At 43.0% G+C, this 24,841-nt stretch overlaps 1 protein-coding gene across 2 annotated transcripts; it reads right to left on the bottom strand.

The window, feature by feature from the left end:
- Positions 1-1,098: 1,098 nt before the first annotated feature.
- On the bottom strand, positions 1,099-24,499 carry DNAL4 (dynein axonemal light chain 4). Of its 2 annotated transcripts, none has more exons than XM_040359491.1 (4): positions 24,356-24,499; positions 9,994-10,104; positions 6,001-6,084; positions 1,099-2,605 (listed from the first exon to the last, which is right to left on the bottom strand). In XM_040359491.1, exons 2-4 carry the CDS (start codon positions 10,063-10,065, stop codon positions 2,441-2,443), a joined length of 321 nt encoding a protein of 106 aa, XP_040215425.1. In that variant the 5' UTR covers positions 10,066-10,104; positions 24,356-24,499; the 3' UTR covers positions 1,099-2,440. The 2 variants fall into 2 exon arrangements, with proteins under 2 accessions (XP_040215425.1, XP_040215424.1); XM_040359490.1 differs by lacking the exon at positions 24,356-24,499 and adding an exon at positions 14,566-14,640.
- Positions 24,500-24,841: the final 342 nt, after the last annotated feature.

Genomic DNA, 24,841 nt, shown 5'->3' on the forward strand with positions numbered 1-24,841 from the left:
GGCAGGCCATACTTTATAAAAAAAATTGTTCAACCAGTAGGTTGAGCAAAAAAGAAAAACAATTGCCTATTCCCCCTTCTACACATTCTATGTGGATTGGGGAAATCAGTCCTGCAGTAATATTGTGTTCTGAGAACACAATGATCAGATGGATTGAAAATTGGCCTGATTGAAGTTACACATATATTAAAAAGTTTACTATTCTCTTTCCCCCTGCTCTCAGTCTTATGCTAATCTATCTGTGATCCAAAATATATCACCAACTAGACTGCACAGTTGCACTCTTAATCATTCCTATAGAGAAGTTTGGGTTATGAACTTGGACTCCGGACTCTCTACAAAAATGAGTTAGATTGCAGAGTGCAGGTGTGGACTCTGCCCTGAAGATTCTGATAAGCAGCTTTGCAATCTAGTCAACAATATCTTACTGGATCGGGGACTGGTGAGATTAAGAGGCTGCAATGACAGCTCTATGGGCACATGGAATGGAAGATATGGCTAACAGATTATATTTTCAAAGTGTATTGGGGTTTCCTGGATATAATAAAACTGCTAATGGGTTTTTAGAGTATAGTCATCCAACAAACTAAGTTGGATTGTGTAGAGTTGGCACAGTCAGGTGTTAGATAATACTTTCTACCTCTTTACTAAGCCATGAGTCTTTTGATAAAAGTTAAACTTTTGGCAAATAGGTCAAGCAGCAAACTCACCACACGTGTTTGGTGCTTGGGCAACTTCAGCTGTTAGGTTGTTTGGAAGCATGTGTAATATCTAAGCCTATTAAAATATCAAAATTCAGCACAATTAAGTGCAGGACAAGTTATATACAGGTACCATCTGGCACCCTGTGATGACTACTCTACAGGGGTAGCTTAAATTGGTCAATGTACAAATGATTTTTAAAGTACACTCTGCAACCTTATATGTACTCCAATACAATAATTAGACAATACCTTCTTTTCAATAGGGAATGCATATTTTAAAAAACGGTTTGTATAGGTCTTTAAATATGTACAGCCTTCCAAAAAAACTGACATAAAATACACGTCCTTTTGCAATTCGTATGGCACAAACATTGACAGATTTATACACATAAAATTATTTTCTTTAAAAAAATCCAAGAAAGTTTATTAATGACAAGTAGAGCATCAACCATTGTACAACCAGATTTAACATAAAAAAACATCATACTTGAAGTTCCAGCAGAGTATAAAATCCTTCCAAGAAACATGTCTTCACGTTTCTGCCACTGAACAAGAGGAATTAAGGACTAGTAGCTGGCAGGCTTCTCTGTGGTATCCTAAATCTCCTGATCTATTATTTATGGCTTGTGGAGAGTCTATGATGCACATCTACGTCAAATGGACAAAAAGGAAGCTAGATGGAATGATATGCAGCCAGAAAGTGAGAAATGGGAAACAAAAGCAATAGCGAAATAGAAATAATTTACATGTGAACAAGCACGGAAAAAGTCTAGCAACTAAGTCACATGAATATGTATATGCATATACTGTATATATAATTTAGAAAAATGCAGAAAAATATCTTGAAACGGCTCTAAATATTGTACTCAGAGAATTGTTAGCTAATCTATACAACATTAAAACAAGTTTCAAAATTTCAAGTTCCTCTGAGCGAAGACCCCCAAAAGTCAACTACTACAAATAAATCAACCTCCACCAATGAAGCCAATCCACGTATAGTGTCAGTCAACTAATTCTGAGAATACGACATATAGATTTTATTTGTTAGCATGCTAGAAGTTTGCGGTTGCCCTGATAACAGGTTCTTTTTAATTGCACAAACCTATGTGGGTGTATAGGGAAAACAATAAACTGAACTAAAAACAAAACATATTTCTCTGCAGAGAGATTGTGAGTCCACTTGTTAAGGAGAGAGGGTAAAATGACTCATACATAAGAGAATGTGTGATATAGAGAATAGCAGGAAGGCAAAGCAACAAGGAAACCAATTATGAATTTGATATTTTTTGAATCAGAGAGGGAAAAGAAGGTGCCAAAGTGACAGTGAACACAAAATGTATTTGGGAAACCAGAGCTGCGGTGCCAGTACGACAGTAAAACCCTGTGCATACATTTTTACTGGTTACAAAAGCCTCTGAGGGTCAGAGCATAGGAAAAGCAAACTGACAGCAGTCCATTTTCTTCATTTGGTGTAACAGACTATTCCTAGGCTCAGAAGAATATACTTACATATGTATTGCAAGAGCCAAACCAATCACCTTCTTTTTAATTTCAAGTCAGAGGTGCATGCAAATCTATTGCAAACCCCTCTGGTTCCCAGTGAGTTAAGAAGAGAAATCCTGACACCCCAAATGATAGAGAGCCCAGCAAAAGACTCTTTCCTGAGCGAGGCTTTGTAGCAGCACATCCTGAGTAGAAGGTAAGAAGTGGAGAGATCGTGTCTTGTGTTGGATCCCTCATGAGCACTTCCAGACACAAATAGCCAGACTTCCCCCAAAGAACATGTAGAGAAGGTTTTTTACTTCATGTGTGATCTCAAAACCAAAACCCTCTCCAATCACTACATGCCACGATGAGCCAAACTTCTTGTCCATAGTCTCTTTTATCATCTTTGCTGCACTCTGAGAAATAAAAATTCAGAATGTTAGAAAAACCTATATGGGGCATATTTTTAAAGCAGTGAATATGTTTATCAAATGTTTACAGATGGTTAATCATTTCCTGCAATTTTTTATTTATTTTTTGCAAATTTATTTTTGAATGTATTATGCATGGCACAAAAAACAAAACACAAGTAACAAAAATTCACGCCACACAGGACGTAACTCAACAGTAGAAGAATAGAGTTGAAAACCATCCAAAATCCCCCCCAGTCCATGTCCACCACCCTGCAAGCAACTCCACCTTCCTGGAAGCAAGTCCCCCTTAAGGGGAAGGAGTAACAAAGTCAAATCGTATACAGAAAGAATTTCAGTCCTCGAAGCATTAAACGCATATAATCACATATTTTTGTACATTTGTACATTTTGTAATTTAAAAACACATGCACCATGCCCCTACAATGTGTGTATGATAGATATATATATATATATATATATCTATTTATTTATTATACACACACACACACACACACACACACACACACAATTGTGCTCATAAGTTTACATACCCTGGTAGAATTTATGGTTTCTTTGCCATTTTTCAGAGAATTTGAATGATAATCCAAAAACAATTTTTCACTCATGGTTAGTATTTGGCTGAAGCCATTTATTATCAATCAACTGTGTTTTACTCTTTTTAAATCATAATGACAACAGACACCACCCAAATAAACCTGATCAAAAGTTTACATACCCTGGTAATTTTTAGCCTGATAACATGTACACACGTTGACACAAAGGGGTTTGAATGGCTATTAAAAGGTAACCATCCTCATCTGTGATCGGTTTGCTTGTAATTAGTGTGTGTGTATAAAAGGGCAATGAGTTTCTGGACTCCTGACAGACCCTTGCATCTTTCATCTAGTGCTGCACTGGCGTTTCTGGATTCGGAGTCATGGGAAAAGCAAAAGAATTGTCAAAGTATCTGCGGGAAAAGGAAGTTGAACTGTATAAAACAGGAAAGGGATACAAAAAGATATCTAATGAATTGAAAATTGTTCAAACTCTAAATCAAGAAGTGTAAAATTAGGGGTTCTGTTGAAACCAAACCACAGTAGGGTAGACCAACTAAAATTTCAGGAACTACCTTACTGTGGTTTGGTTTCAACAGAACCCCTAATTTTACACTTCTTGATTAGAGTTTGAACAATTTTCAATTCATTAGATATCTTTTTGTATCCCTTTCCTGTTTTACGCCAATGCCACAAAGTATCCCGCTTACAATATGCCAAACAGCACAGACAAGCCTCAAATTACTTTGTGCCAGAAGGTTCGGAGTGATGAAATTTTGCTTTTTGGTCACAACCATAAATGCTACATTTGGAGAGGAGTCAACAAGGCCTATGATGAAAGATACAGGAGGTGGATCACTGATGTTTTAGGGATGTGTGAGCTACAAAAGAAAAGGGACATTTGGTCAAAATTGTTGACTAGAGGAACATTTGCATTCATCAGTCAGGAAGCTGCTCATGGGACCTACTTGGACATTCCAACACGACAATGATCCAAAACACAAGGCCAAGTTGACCTGTCATTGGCTACAGCAGAATAAAGTGAAGGTTCTGGAGTGGCCATCTCAGTCTCCTAACCTCAATATCATTGAGCCACTCTGAGGAGATTTCAAAAAGTGCAGTTCATGCAAGACAGCCCAAGAATTTTCTAGAAGTGGAGGCTTTTTGCCAAGAGGAATGAGCAGCTGTACAATCTGAGAAGATAAAGAGCCTCATCTACAAATACCACAAAAGACTTCAAGCTGTCATTGATGTTAAAGGGGACAAAACATGGCATTAAAAACTGGGGTATGTAAACCTTTGATCAGGGTAATATGGGTAGTTTTGGTTGTCATTACGATTTAAAAAGAGCAAACACAGGTGATTGATAATAAATGGCTTCAGCCGAACACTAACCATGAGTGAAAGAAAAAATGTTGTGTCATCATTAATATTCTCTGAAAAATGGCCAAGGAATCATAAATACTGCCAGGGTATGTAAACTTATGAGCACAACTGTATATTATATATTACAAATTATACACAGAAACAGTTTATATTTTAAGCTTTAACAGTAATCAGGGTCAATCAATGCATACCAATGCGTATACACAGTAAAAGCAATGTATAAATAACAGCAGTTCACATTGGTGCTTTATGGTGATGTATGGTGTCCTGCACAAAAAAATAAAAGTAGCAATGCAGTGCATGTTAAAACCTAACATGATAATGCATGCATGTTCACCTGTGCTCTTAGCACTCATTGTAGTGTGACTTGACCCTTATTAACATTTACAAGTGCTATTTAATTTTACCAAGGTGTCCTTTTGCGCATGTTATATTTGCTGGAATTTATACAGATCAATGTATTTAATAAAATCAGCTATCAGGGGGTAGACAAATACTAATGCACTCTGTAGGACATTTGCGATGTTATAACCTTGAGTTGTGTGCACAGCATATAGACAATCTTATTTAACAAGCCACACAGTTCAAAGGTAAGGGTATCGAAAATTAAATGTTAAAAGAGGAATAAAAATACTCCCCGCTGATAGGAAGAGTTGAATAACAAGTGCAAAACAAAAAAAAAAAAGCCCAATTATGATTTGTAAAAAGCACTGCTTTTTGGTGGACTAATGTCTAGCCATTCTTATGTCATTAACAGCTTTGTATCCAGGCCAATTCTGATACTTCACTCCTACGTGTTAAAATCTTAAAACCCCCAAACATTATATATTTATATATTAGGTCTTATCGAGTAGATGTTGCAATTTTTTATGTCACGCGATATTTGTGCAGCGGTTTTTCAAACATAATTTTTTTGGAAGGTGCAGTACTTCCCAGTATAACTACTGAAACCTGAGAACATCCATGGATGTCCTATGGGTGGCAAGTAGTTAAGTCTATTCTATATAATTGCATCTGAACAGCCACAGAGCCCAGAAGATCAAAGCCGACAATAAATCTGTCATGAAGAGAACTAATATTCTTGGTATCCTCAGCAGCCCTCGGAAAAGTAGTATATACAAGCTTTAGAGATAACTAAGCTGGGCCAATCTAAAGTAAAAAAACATGTTTTATTTTCTGGAGTTTGGCTTTAAAAGGGATCTTTGAGTATCCCTAATGCCTCTTACACACGGTCTGACTTTTGACCATGCAAAAGTCCGCCGTGACCCCGTCGGAACTCTGACGGACAAAAAGAGAACAGGTTCTCTATCTAAGGTCCGTCGGACTTCCGAGAAAAAAGGTCTGATGGAAACTACACACGGCCGGACTTTCCGAGAAAAAAAGCCTGTCTTTTTTCCCCTCGAAAAGTCTGGCCGTGTGTACGAGGCATAAGTAAAGTAATGTGTATGTAGACTATACCTCGTTATTACTTGCAAACTTTTCACAGGCTGTAACACAAAGCTCCATGGTTTCTACACGCATTTCTTCTGGCATGTCCGTGTGCTGCAGAGAGGAAACAATGCTGTTAGAACAGGTTTTTGGCAATAGAACTCTTTGTATTATACACTAAAGCACATCCTTGAAAAAACAACACAACACTTCAACTGAAGAAAAAAAAAAAAAAACTCAAAATTGAAGGCACCTGCCATTTTAATCTTCAAAACACTGACCAACTTTTCATGGTCTGACCACATTGTATAAAGAAAACTTTTTTTTTTGGTCTGAGTAGGTAAAAGTTTAAAGCACTACCAGGTTTTTACAAAGTCTGTGCCACTGCTAGGTAGATTCACCTTTTTTTGTCCTTGTGACCATTGCCACTACGACAGAAAGCAATTGGATTTTACAGTTTTGACAAAAACAGGAAATAGGAGAAGGTACAAATTGTCTAAGGCAGGCCATAGACAGTGCAAATTTCTTTCCTGTAACCAGGGGTTGCAGGAAAGAAATTTGCACGATTCCCCCATCAACACAGACAGTGCTTACAGGGGAAACCCCCCTGTCGAGGAATTGTCTGCTCCCGGCAGGGGGGTCAGGGGAAGCCGTCCCCGCCGGGAGAAGATGGTGATTCTTGTTAGAGGCTAAAGCAGCCAATAGAGTTAATCGCAAGTGAATCCGGCAGGCTGGTCGTACCCAAGTTGATCGATCAATCAACTTAGTACATTCAGCCTGCCCACACATGGTTTGAATCTCGGCCATGCTGACAAAAAAAAGGAAAGAATAATGGCATCCAATGGTTCTGAATAAATATAGTGGCTCCCATTTGAATTTGAACTCTGAAATACCCCGTGGACTTCCGGCAATCCAATGCTTGTACCCTCAGAGAGAATCTTCCTCTACAAAAGACCTGGAGTGGAACTATACACTGGGAACCGCTTCAACGTAATTACCATTTCCTCATGCAGAGATGTATAAAAAAAAAAACTTTTCTTCCTATATTTCGCTTTAAACCTGGATCCGACTGCTCCCCGAGCAAAGTTTATTGAGGTATCCCAAGAGCGACACCCCCTTGCGGCTTCACTTCCTGGTTCCCTACTGCGCATTCGCGAGTCATGCTGCACGTCCTCACTGGTCCCCGCTGTCTTCTGGGACCTGTGCATCTCCCAGAAGACAGCGGAGGAGGGCAGAGTAGGCACCGGAAGTGGCGTAGGTCACCGCGGTGGTCTATGCCAGGAAGTGGGAGCAAATACCTGTATTACACAGGTATCTGCTCCCTCCTCCCCCCTGAAAGGTGCCAAATGTGACACCGGAGAAGGGGGGGGGGGATTCCAAAAAGTGGAAGTTCCATTTTTGGGTGGAACTCCACATTAAGCTGCATGTTCCACATTTTAGTGGGTGGATTTCAGCCTGGGAGAGTGGGCATTCCTGTACCCGAGTGCAGATAGCCCTGGGTAACATTCACATGTAATGCTGAGCCTTCATGACTGAAAGATCTGATATCCAATGAATAAAAGGGGCAGGCCAGGGACTGTAAGGCCCCAGTCACACTTGCTAATGTTACCCGTTGAAGACTCAGAATGGATGCATGCAATTGGGTGTGTGCTGAAAGCCCCACTGAAAGCAATGGGAGCCTGACGGCACCCACAGCTAGGGCCTGTACACAACTAATCAATCATGCTAGGATTACTTGTAGATGATTGGCCCTGGATGCAGACAGTCTGCAAGCTTCAAGTCCTGTCCACAGGCGTAGCTTGAAGCTTGTGGGCCCGATGCAAAAGTTGACCTACTCCCCCCCCCCCCCCCCAATTACCACCCACCACTTCCACTGTGTGTGCAGATACATCCACTGCATGCCAAGATACTCAGAGTGGCTTAAGAGATTTGAGTTCCCAGAGTTCCCCCTTAAATCAGAGGACAGGGATCACCGCTGGAGAATCAGAGGACAGGGACCCCAGCTGGTGTCTTACCTTACCAGTGACATTGGTCCCATCGTGGCTATAGGACGGCACTCTTCTTCTCTTGCCTCGCTAAGCTCGGGTACCATTCCATGTTGCCAGCACACAGCACAGACACTTCCCCATCCTGGGCTGTTCTCACCTCGTGCTCCTCTCCATTCAGGAAATGCCTCACAGCTTCTCACCAGCCAATGAGAATGGAGGGTGTGGACAGTGGAAGGCAAAGTAGAGGCCCAGTACTGGAGCGTGGCTGTGGGGCCTTTGGCAGATCGGAGCTGGACTTTGTGGAGGATATGATAATATCAGAGGGAGGTGGCTAGGGCCCCCTGGAGCTAAGGGCGGGGTTGCGATTGTGACCCCTGCAACCCCTTATGCTACGCCCACGGTCCTGTCCACACCAGCAGCCATGCTTGAACCACAGCTGCTGGTGTATGCTGGGGAGGAACAGTGCATGGTTTACTTTTTTGTATGACCTTTATTGAAATGCCATCCAGTGACATTTCATTACGTTTTATTGGCCATAGTAGGATGTAATGGGGTGGACTGCAGCCCTCCAAGCTACGCTGAAAAAAAGTACTGCATGCCTTACTTTTTTCAGGGCACACCACTGCAACATGGTGAAGTGAACTGACATGATTGGGAACAAGGCTTTTTACCTTGTCTTGTGTTGTCACTGCACTGGGCATGATTGCCCAGTCAGCACAGTCCTTGTGTGGACTGGCCCTAGGCCAGGGTTTGACAAACCCCAGGTGCCAGGTTGCCATGGCGACCAGAAACCACGTCCTGTCAGCTGGGCTGCCACCAGCCCACTCACTGCAACTCCTGGCGCCCCAGACATGCAGCCCGGGGTGCCGATCCTTCTTCCCCCTAGCTGGCCTCCATGGTTTCCCTCTGTCATCATCATCACCCCCCCCCTGTAATATGCATCCCCATGTCATCATCATCCCCCCTGTACCCTCTGCCATATGCATCCCCATGTACCCCACTTTCAGCTTCCTACTAACATAGCCCCTGTTATCATCATCCCCCCTGTACCTCACTGCCAGCTTCCTACCACCCCCTTAAATTTACTGATGCACATCACATATGATGGACGCAGGGACAATTTTTTTTCTTTCAGACACCATCAATGGGCAGGGACTTTTTTTCCTTTCAGTGACACCAATGATGCAGGTGCATTTCTACCCAAGTCCCTGTCAAGCCCTGCCCCAGCAATTGGTGTACTGGAGGGAAGCCTGTACAACTATGCAAGTCTGAAGTAAATCTGGATTTGAGCTTTAAATACACCCCTTTAATAAATGTCAGCCTGAAAGCTTTTAGACTGAATCAAGTTAAAGCGATGCCTAGAGCATTTTCTGGGATTTGAAGGCCTTCCATAGGGTTTTCATGGAATGAATCCTTGAAGAGGTTCAAACTTCACATACAGCAGTGTGTTCCAGGTGCGAGCCGAGACCTTCCTCATACTTGGAACACAATAGAGTCTGTCTGAGCGGCGCTCAGCCGTTCATAGAAAGCAATGTATTCAATGCTTCCTCTGATTGGCCGAGTCAGAAAGGTGGGCTGGTAAGGTCACAATCTCTGCCAATCAGAGGAAGCTTTGTATTTATTGCTAGAATATATTTCTTTCTATGAATGGCTGAACACCGCTCAGACAGACTCTATTGTGTTCGGGGTAAGAGACCGGAAGTCTTGGCTCGCACCCGAAACACACTGCTGAATGCTGTATGTAGCTTCAGCTTCATACAGTTTATAAAGCACATCCAGCGGCCTCACGTTAGTGAGGGACATAGTTGGTTTGGGTCGACTTGGCCCAAACAAAGTATGCAACATGTAACAAAAGCTGGAGTTCAGCTTTAAGAAAATTCATACATAAAAATTAAGACGGTAAATACCTTGAATGCTGAAAGTCAAGGGCAGGATATCACGAAAAAAAAAAAAAAATTCATCCATTTTGCAATCTTCCCTTAGGAATTGTGATCAAAGAGTACAACAAACACAATAACTAAATATTTTGCATTACCCGTATTAAAGGAAAGCTATGCATCCTCTTGTAATCCGCCTCATCCTTCTTGCCTTCTCCAGGATCTGCCATTCCTTTTTTTCCTTTACCGTTGCAGCACTCACTGTATACCTTTAAGTTGTAGAAAAAGAACATATAGTATAAAGAGGATATTAAAGGACCAGCAGTCATAACGGCTTGGTTTCATTTCCTAAAGAGGTACAAAATGTTCAACATATTTCAAGCTAAACACAGTCTCCCAGGTTCTTTCGCCTATATTTAATCACAAAAGATGCACTGATGTTGATATCAAACATTGCTGCAAGTCCTGAGCACAATGGGAATCAAAAGGTACAGATGCTTGCTGCTCAATGTATGAACTTCAGGGCCACCACTGTGCCGTTTAAATTTGTTTTTACTTGCAAACAATGGCATGCTAAACATTAAAGAGCACAGCTCTTCTTTGTATCACCAGGGCAACGGCAGATAGGATTGCGTCCGAAGGATAATGAAAAAAAAAAAAAAAAAAGACCAAATTTTATAGGACATTGCGTATTATACCAACACATAGTTAAAGACATCAATCGATTATAATTTTTTTCAGTTTGATTGTTGGCTGCAAACCTCTCCTAGGTAATATGCCAGCAATAGTAGGGCTTTGGATACAAAGATGATACAGTTATTAAAGCCAAGAATGTATTGTAAAATACGTTTTGATCATAGTCCCTCGGGTTATTTAAAGTGGAGTTCCACCCATTTTTTTATGTTTGTCTGTGCTGCATGCTCTAATCTCATAGTGTTCAGAATGGACAATTTTTATTTAATTTGTTGCTTGTAAATACCTTTATTTTGTAGTCCTTCATTACTTCCTCCTCCTTATTTGCCTAGGCTATTTGCAAGGGTTTCTGGGATAGGCATCATGTTTCCCAGTAGTCCTTGCAAACCTGACTGAAACCTATTACATTGCTTGTGCACTGAGCATGTGCGAGATATGCAAGGCTGAAATCCAGGAAGTCATACAGTCTGGCTTCATGATGCCCACACTTAAGATGGCCACGGTCTATTTCTAGATTATAAACTATTTAAATGCTGTAACAACCTAACAAAACGGACCTTAGTTTACAGACTAACTTTACTAGAATACATTAAGCTTGTGTATTACAGGGGTATTTATATTTAAAAAGTGAAATTGTGGGTGGAACTCCCCTTTAATACAATAACATAAACTAGGAGGTGCTGGACCCTATGCTCGGCTATGCAGGTTAGTATTAGCTCTTATCAAATGGATCTAAGCTGCTTTAAGAAACACAAAGTGGAGGAACAGTCCCAGCAGGAGCGGGACACACGCAACACGAGAAGTTCATTTGAAGAGAAGAAACAAAGCCCAAAATGATCAGTTCAAAAATCTATATAACCTTTATTTTTGATAATGGAGTCACAAACAGTAAACAAGCATTATCCCATTCTTTTTGTGGGTCAAAATCCCCATCAGAGCTGGAGCTCCGTTGCCAGAGTTCCTGATATGGACTGAGGCGTCTCTTAAAGGGGGTTGTAAAGGTTCATTTTTTATTTTCTAATAGGTTCCTTTAAGCTAGTGCATTGTTGGTTCACTTACCTTTTCCTTCGATTTCCTTTCTAAATGTTTTTTTGTTCCCTTTGTCTGAATTCCTCACTTCCTGTTCCTCCTCAGTAAGCTTGCCCCCATCATCTGAGCCGTTCTGGCTGGGGGTTAGTCAGCGTGCTCGCCCCCTCCCTTGGGACTACATCCCTGTGGGGAGACGCTGTGTTCATGGCAACTCCCCGCAGGCATGTAGTCCCAAGGGAGGGGGCGAGCACACTGACTAACCCCCAGCCAGAACGGCTCAGATGATGGGGGCAAGCTTACTGAGGAGGAACAGGAAGTGAGAAATTCAGACAAAGAAAAAAAAACATTTAGAAGGGAAATCGAAGGAAAAAGGTAAGTGAACCAACAACCCCTTTAAGGCTATATGAAATTTAAACAAATCATTCGGCACTTTGTTTCTTCTCTTTACATGAACGTCATATTATTCAACAAATCTGCACCCCATGTCCAAAGACCGTTATAGTCTCTCTTTTTTACTCTACTTTTTTTCTATTCTATTCAAATTTCAGAAGACGGTTATATTCTATCTTACTCTATTTTATTGTTTTTTTTCTATTCTATGTGAAATTCGAAATTGATTCTATTCAAAATTTGAATTTCGGAAGATGGTTATATTAAATTTTTGCTCTATTCTATCGTTTTATCTTATTCTATTATTTTCCATTTTATACATTTTTTTCTATTCTGTTCTATTGTTTACTATTATATTCTAAACTATTCTATTCAAATTCAAGATAATTCTATCCAAAATGTGAATATTATATTCTATTTGATTGCATTTTTTTTATTCTTTTCTATTCCCTTATTTTGTATTCTATTCTTTTATTTTCAATTCTATTCTATTTTGTTTTGCTCTATTCTTTTCTACTCTATTTTCTTTTTTCTCTATTCGTTTAATTTCTATTCTGTTCTATTTTCTATTCCCTCATTTTGTATTAAAATTTTTTTCTTCTTTTAATTTCTTTTTAGTTTTACTCTATTATTTTCTCTTCTATTTTCTATTCCTTTATTTCTATTCAATTATTTTATTTTATATTATTAAATTTTTTACTCTGTTCCATTATTTTATTTTATTTTCTATTTTGTTCTGTTTTACTCTATGCTTTTATATTCTTTAATTTTCTATTCTATTCCTTTAATTTCTATTCTTTAATTTTTTTGTTCTATTCTGTTCTAGTCTTTTCTATTTTATTCTATTCTTTTATGTTCCATTTTCTTCCCTTTTACGCATTTTTTTTTTTCAATTCTGTTCTACTACTCAATTCTATTTTATTTTCTATTCCTTTAATTTCTAGTTTATTTATTTTTTATTTCCTATTCTTTTCTATCCTTTTATATTCATTTATTTTCTGTTCTACTCTATTCTGTTCCATTCTTTTATTTTCCGTTTTACGCAATACTTTTATTTTCTAGTCTATTCTTTTCCGTTAATTCCTATTCTTTACTATTTTTTGTTCTTTTCTTTTTTTTTCTGTTCTATTATGTTCTGCTCTAATTTTTTCCATTTTATTCTATTCTTTTATTTTCTCTTTTGTTCTATTCTTTTATTTTAAATTCTATTCTGTTATATTACTCTATTCTATTTTATATTCCTTTAATTTCTATTCTTTTATTTCAAAATCCTGTTCTATTCTGTTCTATTCAATTCTATAATTTTTTTCTCTATTCTTTTATAGCCAAATACTTTATTTTCTATTATAATTTGATTCTATTCTTTTATTTTTTTGATTCTGTTTTACTCTAGTCCTTTATATTTTATTCTTGTTTTCTAAATCAATTTCAAATTGTATTTGAATTCCGGACACATTTTGTTGGGCCGTTGGGGGGGGGGGGGTGAATTCAGCAGCAGGGACTGGGAGACTGGTCAGGGTTGAGGAAAAGCTAAATGAAGCAAAGAACAGATGGCCTCAATGAAAACATGTACCACAGCAAACAAAACCTCAGCCTGGGCCGAAGGAATGGCTTAGGGACCACTCTATGAATGTCCTAAAAGTGGCCCAGCCAGAGCCCTGACTTAAACCCCATTGAAGATTTCTGGAAAGACCTGAAAATGGCTGTCCATTGATGGTTACCATCCAACCTGATTGAGCTTGAGAGGATTTGCAAAGAATGGCATAAAATCACCCAATCCAGGTGTGCAAAACTTGTGCAAGTTGCTTGCTGTGGGGGCACTCAGCAGGAGGGAGAGGCCAGGGGCACAGAAGAGGGACCCTAGAAGAGGAGGATACAGTTTGCCCTGTGCAAAACCACTGCACACAGCAGGTAAGTATAACATGTCTGTTGTGTTTTTTTTTTGTTTGTTTGTTTTTTTACAAGACTTTACAATCACTTTAATGCTCACTACCATTTGACAATGATAATGTGAAAAAATCATCATAGCTGACGAAAACAGCTAGTCAACTAAAAATGCTACATGACTGGCAGTTATGCTATCCAGAAACATGTTCAAGGTTAGTGGCTCCAAGTACTGAAGGCAGAGGGTCAGAAAAACATTGGCCCCATATTTTCCCCACGACAGGTTTACTTTAGCAATCCTGGAGGCAATATACGAACACACTCATCCAGACAGTTGTTCGTACTGATGAAGACGTGTCAATACTCATGGACTCTTCTTGCAGGGATAAAAGCACTCTAGGCACTGCTAGCAAAAACCTATCGATAAAAGTGTTTCCATACATAACTTAGCTGAAGCTGTTCCAAACGTCAGCAAGGCTCCAAAGCCTCAAATTACAGGGATTCCTTGTATGGTCACTTGCTGAAATACAATAAAAAAGATGTCTATGTGCATTAGACCTATGGATCTCCAGTTTTTACTAAAATGAATACAACTGAAAGCTAGCCCAAACTTTCAGAAAATAAAATAAAAAATGAAATCCAAATACAGCTTGGGCAAAAAAATTATATTTAATTCTCAAGCATGAAAAAAAAAAAAAAAAAAAAAAAAAATCAGCTCCGGCTTCTATACTCACTGAATTTTCAGCATGGTCCCCCACACTCACTGATCCAGCAATAATCCTGTGCCAGTCCATTTCTGGGCATCATTCAACCATCCTGTTGTGAGTCCAGGGTGTCAAGGGTCCATCCACTGCTTTGGAGTCACAGGAGAATGCTGACTAGAATGATGCCATATCAACATGCTGTTCTCTACAGCATTCAGTATCCACAAACTGCATGAGGAAAAAATGTGCAAAGGACCTGTGGCATAATTCGACTCAAAAAAAAAAAATAAAAAAAAAAAAGAAGATATGGGCGAATATATATATATATATATATATATATATATTTTGGTCTAGAGATGCTGCTATGTGGGAGGGAAAGGGTGGGGGGCTGTTCGATAGAGTTTAGAGTTGGAATACTACAGAAGCCTAAAAAAATGTTAACCTTAAAAGTGGAACTTCCACTTTAAGCACCCCCCCCCCCCTTATATGCCACATTTGGCAAAAAATATTTGGGGCTTCGGTAGGAGTGTGACTTCCTGTCCTTCCTACTTCCACCTAGGAACCGCCTAGGCGACTCCTCCTCTGCCCCTAGGTTGTCCCTCCCTCTAGGCGATCTCCTGGGACACGTGGCAGCTCCCAGGAGATCTCCTGTCCATTCCGGGAGCGCAGCACGACTCACGCATGTGCAATGTGTGCCCGGCCATGAAGCCAAAAGCTGTCACGGCCGGGTGCCCAGAATATGAATGGAACCGCCGAGGAGAGGAGCGACGCTCTGTGCGGCCGCATCGCTGGACCGTGGAACAGGTAAGTGTATGTTTATTAAAAGTCAGCAGCTATACTTTTTGTAGCGGCTGACTTTTAATAAACATTAAAAGGCTGGAACTCCCCTTTGATGCAGTCACAGCAATAAAGTGGTTCTAAAGGCTCAAGGTTTTTTATGCATGAAGGTAAAAACCTTCATGCATAAAAAGGCCTCATGTACATTGCTGCTGGTAAACGGATGTTTAGGAGCAGTTGGGCGTTTTTTTTTCAGCTGCTCCTGAACTCTTCTCTATGTTATCTTATCAGTACATGTACACAGGGTCATTTACAGTTGTTTCAAGGCTGTTGAGTTTAACCACTTCAATACCAGGCACTTACGCACCTTCCTGCCCAAGCCAATTTTCAGCGCTGTCGCAATTTGAATGACAATTGCACCAGGGCTCGACAAATCCTGGGCGCCAGGTCGCCATGGCGACTAGAAATGGTGTCCTGGCGACTTGGCTTGGAAGGTGGGCAAAAAAAAATATTTTTTTTTGTGAGCTGGCGCCATCTGGTGGTGAGCCGTTGGTATTACAAGTTAAGCATTACAAGTTAAACAGCAATTCTAATGTCATTTTTCACTGCCATCTTCTTCCCTCTAATTAGAACCCCCAAACATTATATATATATTTTTTATCCTAACACCCTAGAGAATAAAATTGCGATCGTTGCAATACTTTCTGTGACGCCGTATTTGCGCAGCGGTCTTACAATCGCACTTTTTTGGGAAAAAAAATACACTTTTTTAATTAAAAAATAAGACAACAGTAAAGTTATCCCCATTTCTTTTAATATTATGAAAGATAATGTTACGCCGAGTAAATTCATACCCAACATGTCACGCTTCAAAATTGCGTCCGCTCGTGGAATGCCGACAAACTTTTACCCTTTAAAATCTTCACAGGCGACGTTTAAAAAAATCTACATGTTGCATGTTTTGAGTTACAGAGTAGGACTAGGGCTAGAATTATTGCTCTCGCTCTACCAATCGCGGCGATACCTCACATGTGTGGTTTGAACACCGTTTACATATGCGGGCGCTGCTCACGTATGTGTTCGCTTCTGCGCGCAAGCTCGTCGGGACGGGGTGCGTTTTCTGGCTCCTAACTTTTTTAGCTGGCTCCTAGATTTCAAGCAAATTTGTCAAACCCTGAATTGCGCGGTCATGCTACACTGTACCCAAATACATTTTTTATCATTTTGTTCACAGAAATAGAGTTTTCTTTTGGTGGTATTTGATCATCTCTGCGATTTTTATTTTTTGTGCAACAACTAAAAAAAGACCGAAAATTTTGAAAAAAATAAAAGTTTATTTTTTTCTGTTAATTTTTTTTTGTAAATAAGTATGTTTTCTTCTTCAATTACGGGCACTGATATGGCTGCACTGATGGGCACCAATGAGGTGGCGCTGATGGTCACCGATAGGCAGCACTGATAGGCGGCACTGATGGGCAGTGCGCGGAGTTCAGGAACCAAAAGCGCCGGAATGGGGACATGAGAGGAGGTTCGGGCCGCTCTCTGCAATGGAATTGCACATAGCAAGCAAGTATAAACTTGTATGTTTATATATATATTGGAATTGGGGCAGTATTTCACAAACCATAAATACCAGTAAAGCAAGACACAGAAACCCAGGCCACCCAGGGGAAAGCTGATCATTACCAGACTTGGCCATTCACACACAAGGACACATGTGATGTAAATGTACAGTATGTAAAGTGCTACAAAAATTGTCAGTGCAATAGAAATACAATAACATTTGTAATGCAAGATGAAGTTCATCCAGTGCACAAAAAAAAAAAAAAATTGTAAAATTTGAGGCTTTGAGCTGCCCTAGGCACTGGCCCTTAAGTACTGCTATAGTAAATACAGCCCTGACTGCATAGGATACAAAAACAGCACAGGATTTCTTTGTACATGGGCAGTTTTTCCAGCTTTACTACACTAGCATTTGATGCCCTTGAAGTGCAAACATTTACTTTTACCAGCTATTGTTATTAAAATGTGACTCTTGTTTGTTTCTGAACAAGGCAACGTTGTCTAAACAACCAACCATGATACAAAACCACTCCCTCCTAAGACAAATGTAAACCCTCATTTTTTACAAGGGCCCCATCACACTGGTCAGTTTATCTTCTGTCTTTGAATCCTTTCACACTGGGGCCGCAGCCGTGCTAAAGCGCAACACTCGTTTTAGTGGCGCTTTAGCCTATTTAAGCACTGCTTTTCGGGCTGCTAGCGGGGCGCTCTAAACCCCTTCTAGCAGCCGAAGAAGCGGTTAAAAACTTCCATGTTGCGGCGCTTCTGAATCGCTTTTCAGGCACTTTGGAAGCGCTGGACATTCGCTCTGTATACAGCGCTCCCAAACTGCCCCAAAGATGCTGCTTACTGTACTTTTCCTAACGTCCCGCAAGCACACCACCCCAGTGTCAAATCAAATGTCACACTGAAACGAGGCGATTTTCAGGCTCTATTTCTAGCGCTAAAATGCCTGAAAACTGCCTCAGTGTGAAAGGGGCCTTTGTGTTAGAAAAAGCGGAAGAAAAATACATGGCTATTAAATCCTATGGAACTCTTCACACCAGTAACGTGTGGGTCAGTTGTGTTTTTAAAAGTCTTGTATGCTGCATTTTTGGTGCAGTAAAAAAAAAAAAAATAAAAAAAAACGCACCAAACATGTATCTCCATATGTAAATGAATGGCAAACACATAAAAAATGTGGTAAACACTCCCACAGTTGCACTTTCAGTGTGTTTTGAGTCTTTTTTTTTTTTTCACAGGTGCAATGCGCATAATAAATTAGACAAATATGCATACGCGTTTATAATGTGTTTTTGCAACAGAGCTGTGTGAAAGAGCCCTTATTTCCCGTACACACGCTCGGGATTTCCGAAGGGAAAAAGTCCGTCGGGAATCGCAACGGAAAAAAGAGAGCTGGTTCTCTTTTTTTTTTTTGCAGGCCGGTTTCGCAGTTTTCCCGTCGGAAAAACTGCGAGGGAGCATACACATGGCCGGGATTCCCGACGGAAAACCCCGTCGTGTGTATGAGGCATTAGGGCCAGGTCACACAACATGCAGCCCACGAGGACTTCTTGGAGACATTAGATAATGGAGCATCCAACTTGGGATTCTTATTCCATCCCGCCTGTGGATCGTCATCGAAAGGGAACCGCTTCTTGTGGCGAGCTGATAAGAAGGGCTTCTTTTCTGGGTCTGCCCATTCATTCCTCACAACGTCCAACATCACCTGATGGACAGAGAATACCTTGGACTTTTTCTTCCTTAGACCCTGGTACATTAAATCATGTTTTGATGGAAGTTCGTTTTCTTCCCTATTTCCAATGTTTCATATATAGCCAAGTAAGCCCTCTACATCTTCTAGGGACAATTTGTACTTGGGGCCCATTTTTCTCCCCCATCTTCCTGCTCCGAATATGAGCTGTCGGAAGCTATTTCGCTAACCGAGTTGCTACCCACTCGTTCCCTCACTGTCTCCTGTGACCCTGTGCCAATCTTGGTGAGGCTATGAGAGAGGAACTTCCAGAGGGAGCTGTTGGAGGTTTTACCTCTGAAATAAAAATTTTGAGATTCTTAAAAAAGGTAGAAGCCATGTCATCCCTCACAGATCCAAAAATTGTGCGTAGATTGTATCTGACTGTTTTTTAACCAGTCTGTCTATGCACACTTAACATCATGGTAAAAAAAATTTGCACACTGGGATTTGGCTTTGGCTCTTTAGGAGGCTTGGCCTGCCAAAACACAGGGGCCCATGGTGGTGAGAAAGGGTACACTCAACCAGCCAATGCACCTGTAGCGCCCCCCACCACCATCTAGCCTGCTGTTCCCAAATTGGACAACAAAGGTCACCCACTGGTGCCTACCTATGTCCCACCGGTGCCTGCATCCCTGGGAGCTTGGGTAGATGAGAGCTCATCCTCCTCCTGCATCCTGGAGATATCTGTGGCTTCCGTGCTGTCTGTGTAATGGCACCAGCTGGCCATTCCAGCTCCCTACACCTTTAAGAGGCCAAATCAGCTTCCCGACATGCCGATGACGTCACCCCACCTGGGTAAACGGGTGCATGCCCCACTGCCAGAGCCAGCCAAGGGGACACCACATTGCAGCCTGGGCTCAGAAGCAGCGGGAATCCAGACACCTCTTGCACACTGCTATGGAGGGTTGCCTGCGGCCGCACAATTTACCTCCTCCACCGAAAGGAAACGGTTCCGGTAAGGCCCACTGACCCCCACCGCTCAGAGGCACCCATCCCTCCAGCTGTTGATGCACATGCTGGACACCTGTCCCAGGTCAGCCCTTGGGAGATGGAGGCTGTCCAGTCCTTAGGCAACATGTGTCCTCCAGATGGAGGAAACAAATACTGACCAGGAACCAGAGGGGCCGCCTTAAAAAGGATTGAATGGCAATGTGTTTCCTGTGTAGGAGGAGGAGCTCCATCTCTCATGAGCTGACCTGGAACACCACTGGGGAAAAAACTTTAACAAAGAAGATCGGTAAACAGGACAAAAAGCAAAAGCAAAAATCATTGAAAGCAAGTGTCAAATTTTGAATTGTGACAAGAACAGGTATCAGAAACAAAATGAAGACAAAAGTGGGGAAAGCGCCATCTAAGTGCAGCATTAAAAATAAAACTTTAATATTCAACAGTCATAAAAAAAAGGGTGTAAAACTCATCAGTATGACAGTCACCGTAGCAAACATCCCACACTACAGGAACTGTTCGGACAGAAGATGGAGCTGTCAAATTAAGCAAGGAGAGCCGAGGAAGCTGGATGGTATCCTGGAACTGCCTCACACCGGTTTGGAACGCACGCTCAATCGGATGTGATGTCAGATGAATGGGATGACCTGTGTCACACCGAGTCATCCCATTCATTGCTACGGTGACTGTCATACCAATGAGCTTTACAACCTTTCACACCCTGTGAGTTTTTATGACCGTTTAATATTAAAAGTTTACTTTTAATGCTGCACTTAGATGGCGCCCCCCCCCCCTTTTTTGTTTCTGATTCTATAGAGCTGTCCAACTCTGAGGAAGGCTGCCACTAGTGCTTGCAAACATTGGGGGTTCTTTACAAAAGGAAAATCCACTTTTCACTACAAGTGCAATCGCTGTAAATCTGAGATGAGGGAAGCTCTGCTGATTTTATTATCCAATCATGTACAAGCAAAAATTCTGTTTATTTTCCTTGCATGTCCCCCTCGGATCTACAGCAACTACACTTCCAAGTGAACTTTCAGTGCAATTTCAAGTACAAAGTGGATTTGTCTTTCGTAAATAACCCCCATTGTATGGACTCAATCTTGGACTATTAGCAGATGTTACATGGACTCTTTAACCCTTTCTGCACCCATATTCCCCACTAACAAGAACAGATATGGAGGGGAAGACTTCTAATGGAGACGCTAGTTCTGAAGACCCTGGAGACAACCAGGAATTCCCTCACTTTGGAAGGATTTTCTCTCACTTCTTGCTTTGGCTATGGGGGACAGGAAGTGAAGTGAAATCTCCCCATTGGGACCAAAATGGAAAAAACAAAACAAAAAACAAACAGGGGTTATAGTTTTACCTTAAAGTGGAGGTTCACCCTATAAAAAATTTCTAACAGTACATCCAGCACCGTGCTGCATATATTCCTTCCCGAAGGAAGCTCGGCTCTATTCGGCGCCTGCGCACAGGCGCCAAATAGAGCTGACCCGAGCATCTTTCGGGAAGTCGTGACGCGCTGTGTGCGCCGTCGTTTAGCATGCCAATTGATTGGCATGTCAATAGGAAAGCCCACTCCCGCGAGATTCCCTACCCGGAAGCCGCGGTGATTTCCACGCCTAAACGATATCTACGGGGGAAAAAAAATAAAGGTCGGTGACATTTTATATGCAGCATGGTGCTGGATGTACTGTTAGAAATTTTTTATAGGGTGAACCTCCACTTTAAGTTCTAATTTAAAGAGAAACGAAACCCTCCTATCCTTTACAGCCAAGGAATATGCCGTCTTACCCTCTGCCTGATCTGTAGATGCCATGGCTCTGCACATGTGATCAGTTATGACACCATCTAGTTGACGGCTTGACAGTTCAGTTGAGATCACAAGCAGCAGTGACAATTATCACTGCATGCCTTGAATGTTTTGGAAAACAGTTAAATTAAAGGGTTTGGGTCCGCTTTAAATACAAGGCGTATTTAGCACTGTTATTCACGCTCGAGAACTGGGAGTCGGTGTGTGTGACAGAGAAAACAGCCGGGTACCTCTGACACCAACACTCTTTTATACGTTTTACAGCCATCTTCACCACAGCGTGACAACTCTTACACTAAACTGCCAGACACATTAGCTACATGACACTTTCAGACACTACTCCTCCCGACCCTCAACCCTCAATTTCCAATGAAATTATTAAAAGTGTGGAAACTTTTTGAAAACCCCTCATATTTACTTCCCCTGCCACCCATGCTGCTTTGTTGATGAGTAAGATGAACTCAGGTGTGTTTGGATAAAAGCCCGAACCCGCTTTACCGCCAGGAAGCTGTCAACCAATCATAGGCAGTGGAGGCATTCCCCGTCCCGCAGCTGCACATATGCAAAAGGCATGTATATATGCGGCTGCAAGGCAGGCCTCCACTGCGCGATTGGCTGTTGGCTTTGATAGGTCCAGTCAGGATAACTCAGGCGGGTTTGGACTCATGTGTGGACACGCATGAGCTCATCCTTATTGATGAGGAATCACACGCTGCAATCAGAGGTTCTTCCCACCATCCTCTGTGTTCTGTAGGAAGACTGGGGTCAGCAGGAAGAAAAGGAGACCCACACTCCTGGAAGTCTTGGTTTCCGAGGAGACTATAGTGGACCATTTCTTTACTTTAGAACCGCATTCAGCAGCACAGGTGAGCACTTACTACCCTGTTGTCATAAGGTACATTTTTTGGGCACTCAAGTTTAGCAACGCTTTAAGAAGCTGAAGTCGTGAGATGTGGTTAAAGAGAAACTTCCCCCACTAATTTAAAAATTAAACATCAGCAGCTGAGCTACAAATACTGTAGCTGGTGACTTTTAGGACCTGTTCACACTAAACGATGTCTGCACCGTGCTTTGGGCTACAGAGCTGTAGAGGTAAAGGGTGAGGTTTTATCAAATCACACAGTTCCTTTTTTTCTTTAAACAAACTTTATTAGCTGCGTACAAAGCGACACTACAGGCATGCCACTGCAGAGCAGCATGATGCACTTGCTGTGCAGCGACATGCTGGAACACGCAGAGCGATGTGAAATTCTGCAAACATGCTACAGAACAGTGGTGGCTGGGGCTCAATATTTTGAGGGGGGGGGGTGGTAAACCCCCTGCGGGAGATGGACGGGAAGGTGGTGCTTCCCCCCCCCCCCAGCAGACGGTGCACGTGGGGGGGACTGACAGCAGACGGTGCACGTGGGGGGGAATGACAGCAGACGGTGCACGTGGGGGGGGAATGACAGCAGACGGTGCATGTGGGGGGGGAATGACAGCAGACGGTGCACGTGGGGGGGGGAATGACAGCAGACGGTGCACGTGGGGGGGGGAATGACAGCAGACGGTGCACGTGGGGGGGGGAATGACAGCAGACGGTGCACGTGGGAGGGGAATGACAGCAGACGGTGCACGTGGGGGGGAATGGCAGCAGACGGTGCACGTGGGGGGGAATGGCAGCAGACGGTGCACGTGGGGGGGAATGGCAGCAGACGGTGCACGTGGGGGGGAATGACAGCAGACGGTGCACGTGGGGGGGAATGACAGCAGACGGTGCACGTGGGGGGGAATGACAGCAGACGGTGCACGTGGGGGGGAAATGACAGGAGACGGTGCACGTGGGGGGGAATGACAGGAGACGGTGCACGTGGGGGGGACTGACAGGAGACGGTGCACGTGGGGGGGACTGACAGGAGACGGTTGCCGGCAGGGGGACTGACAGCAGACGGTTGCCGGCAGGGGGACTGACAGCAGACGGTTGCCGGCAGGGGGACTGACAGCAGACGGTTGCCGGCAGGGGGACTGACAGCAGACGGTGCACGCAGGGGGACTGACAGCAGACGGTTGCCGGCAGGGGGACTGACAGCAGACGGTGCACGCAGGGGGACTGACAGCAGACGGTGCACGCAGGGGGACTGACAGCAGACGGTGCACGCAGGGGGACTGACAGGAGACGGTGCACGCAGGGGGACTGACAGGAGACGGTGCACGCAGGGGGACTGACAGGAGACGGTGCACGTAGGGGGACTGACAGGAGACGGTGCACGCAGGGGGACTGACAGGAGACGGTGCACGCAGGGGGACTGACAGGAGACGGTGCACGCAGGGGGACTGACAGGAGACGGTGCACGTAGGGGGACTGACAGGAGACGGTGCACGTAGGGGGACTGACAGGAGACGGTGCACGTAGGGGGACTGACAGGAGACGGTGCACGCAGGGGGACTGACAGGAGACGGTGCACGTAGGGGGACTGACAGGAGACGGTGCACGTAGGGGGACTGACAGGAGACGGTGCACGTAGGGGGACTGACAGGAGACGGTGCACGTTGGGGGAATGACAGGAGACGGTGCACGTAGGGGGACTGACAGGAGACGGTGCACGTTGGGGGACTGACAGGAGACGGTGCATGTCCCACCTTCTCCCAAAAATCCTGAAACTCAGTTACAGGCTGGGAGAGGGGAGAATGAGCGGTCCATCACTTTTTGAGCAAAGTTCTTCTTTAAGGACAAAACAAAAAGGCACAGCACAGTCCTTGCTGATAAAAATGATGCCTTCATCTTTATGGATGAGTGATCACCTCAGTACACCCCACAGGGCATCCAGTGACCCGGCCTCTGTCCCCTCAGCACGGCTTCCCTCGTCACCCTCTCAAATTCCAGTCAGTCTTCTGTCTCCTGACTTTTTTTTGTTCTCTGTCGGTCTATTCATTGTCATTGTGTACTTTCTCCCCACATACTACACTTCTCCCACTGCTACAAAGCCGACCCCCGACTCACTTACCGGAGCCCCGTGCACACCGCATCGATCGTTCACTCCAACGGCGTCTCTCCGCTTTCGTTGCTATGCCGCGGCCCAGGCCTCCCCTGGCAACCGCAAGCAAATCCGGAAGCGGAGCCACCGAGCAGTACGCCACGCCCCTTCGCCTCACACCGGGGCAGATGATAGGTTCAACGAGAGGGCCTTCCTGGTGACGTTTGAGGGATTCGCACGCTGGTTTCCCTGGCGACGACACTGCGGTAGCTGGCTTCAGCATTGCCTGACTATCTCCATAGCAGCTCATTAAACAAACTTATGACCAGTGTTAGCACGTACAGCGCTCTATCACAGGTCTTATGAGAGCGTGATTTATTCTATAAACTCCGGCTATCCAATCATGTGCAATGGAAATTACGATTTATGAAATGCCTCTGCACGTATTATTGTTCTCTGAGCTCTGCCTCTCTTTCCCAGAGTTCCCAATATTTCCCACATTTTTTTTAGATACAT

The sequence above is a fragment of the Rana temporaria genome, chromosome 7 (genome assembly GCF_905171775.1).
Source record: "Rana temporaria chromosome 7, aRanTem1.1, whole genome shotgun sequence".
In the NCBI taxonomy this organism is placed as follows: domain Eukaryota; kingdom Metazoa; phylum Chordata; class Amphibia; order Anura; family Ranidae; genus Rana; species Rana temporaria.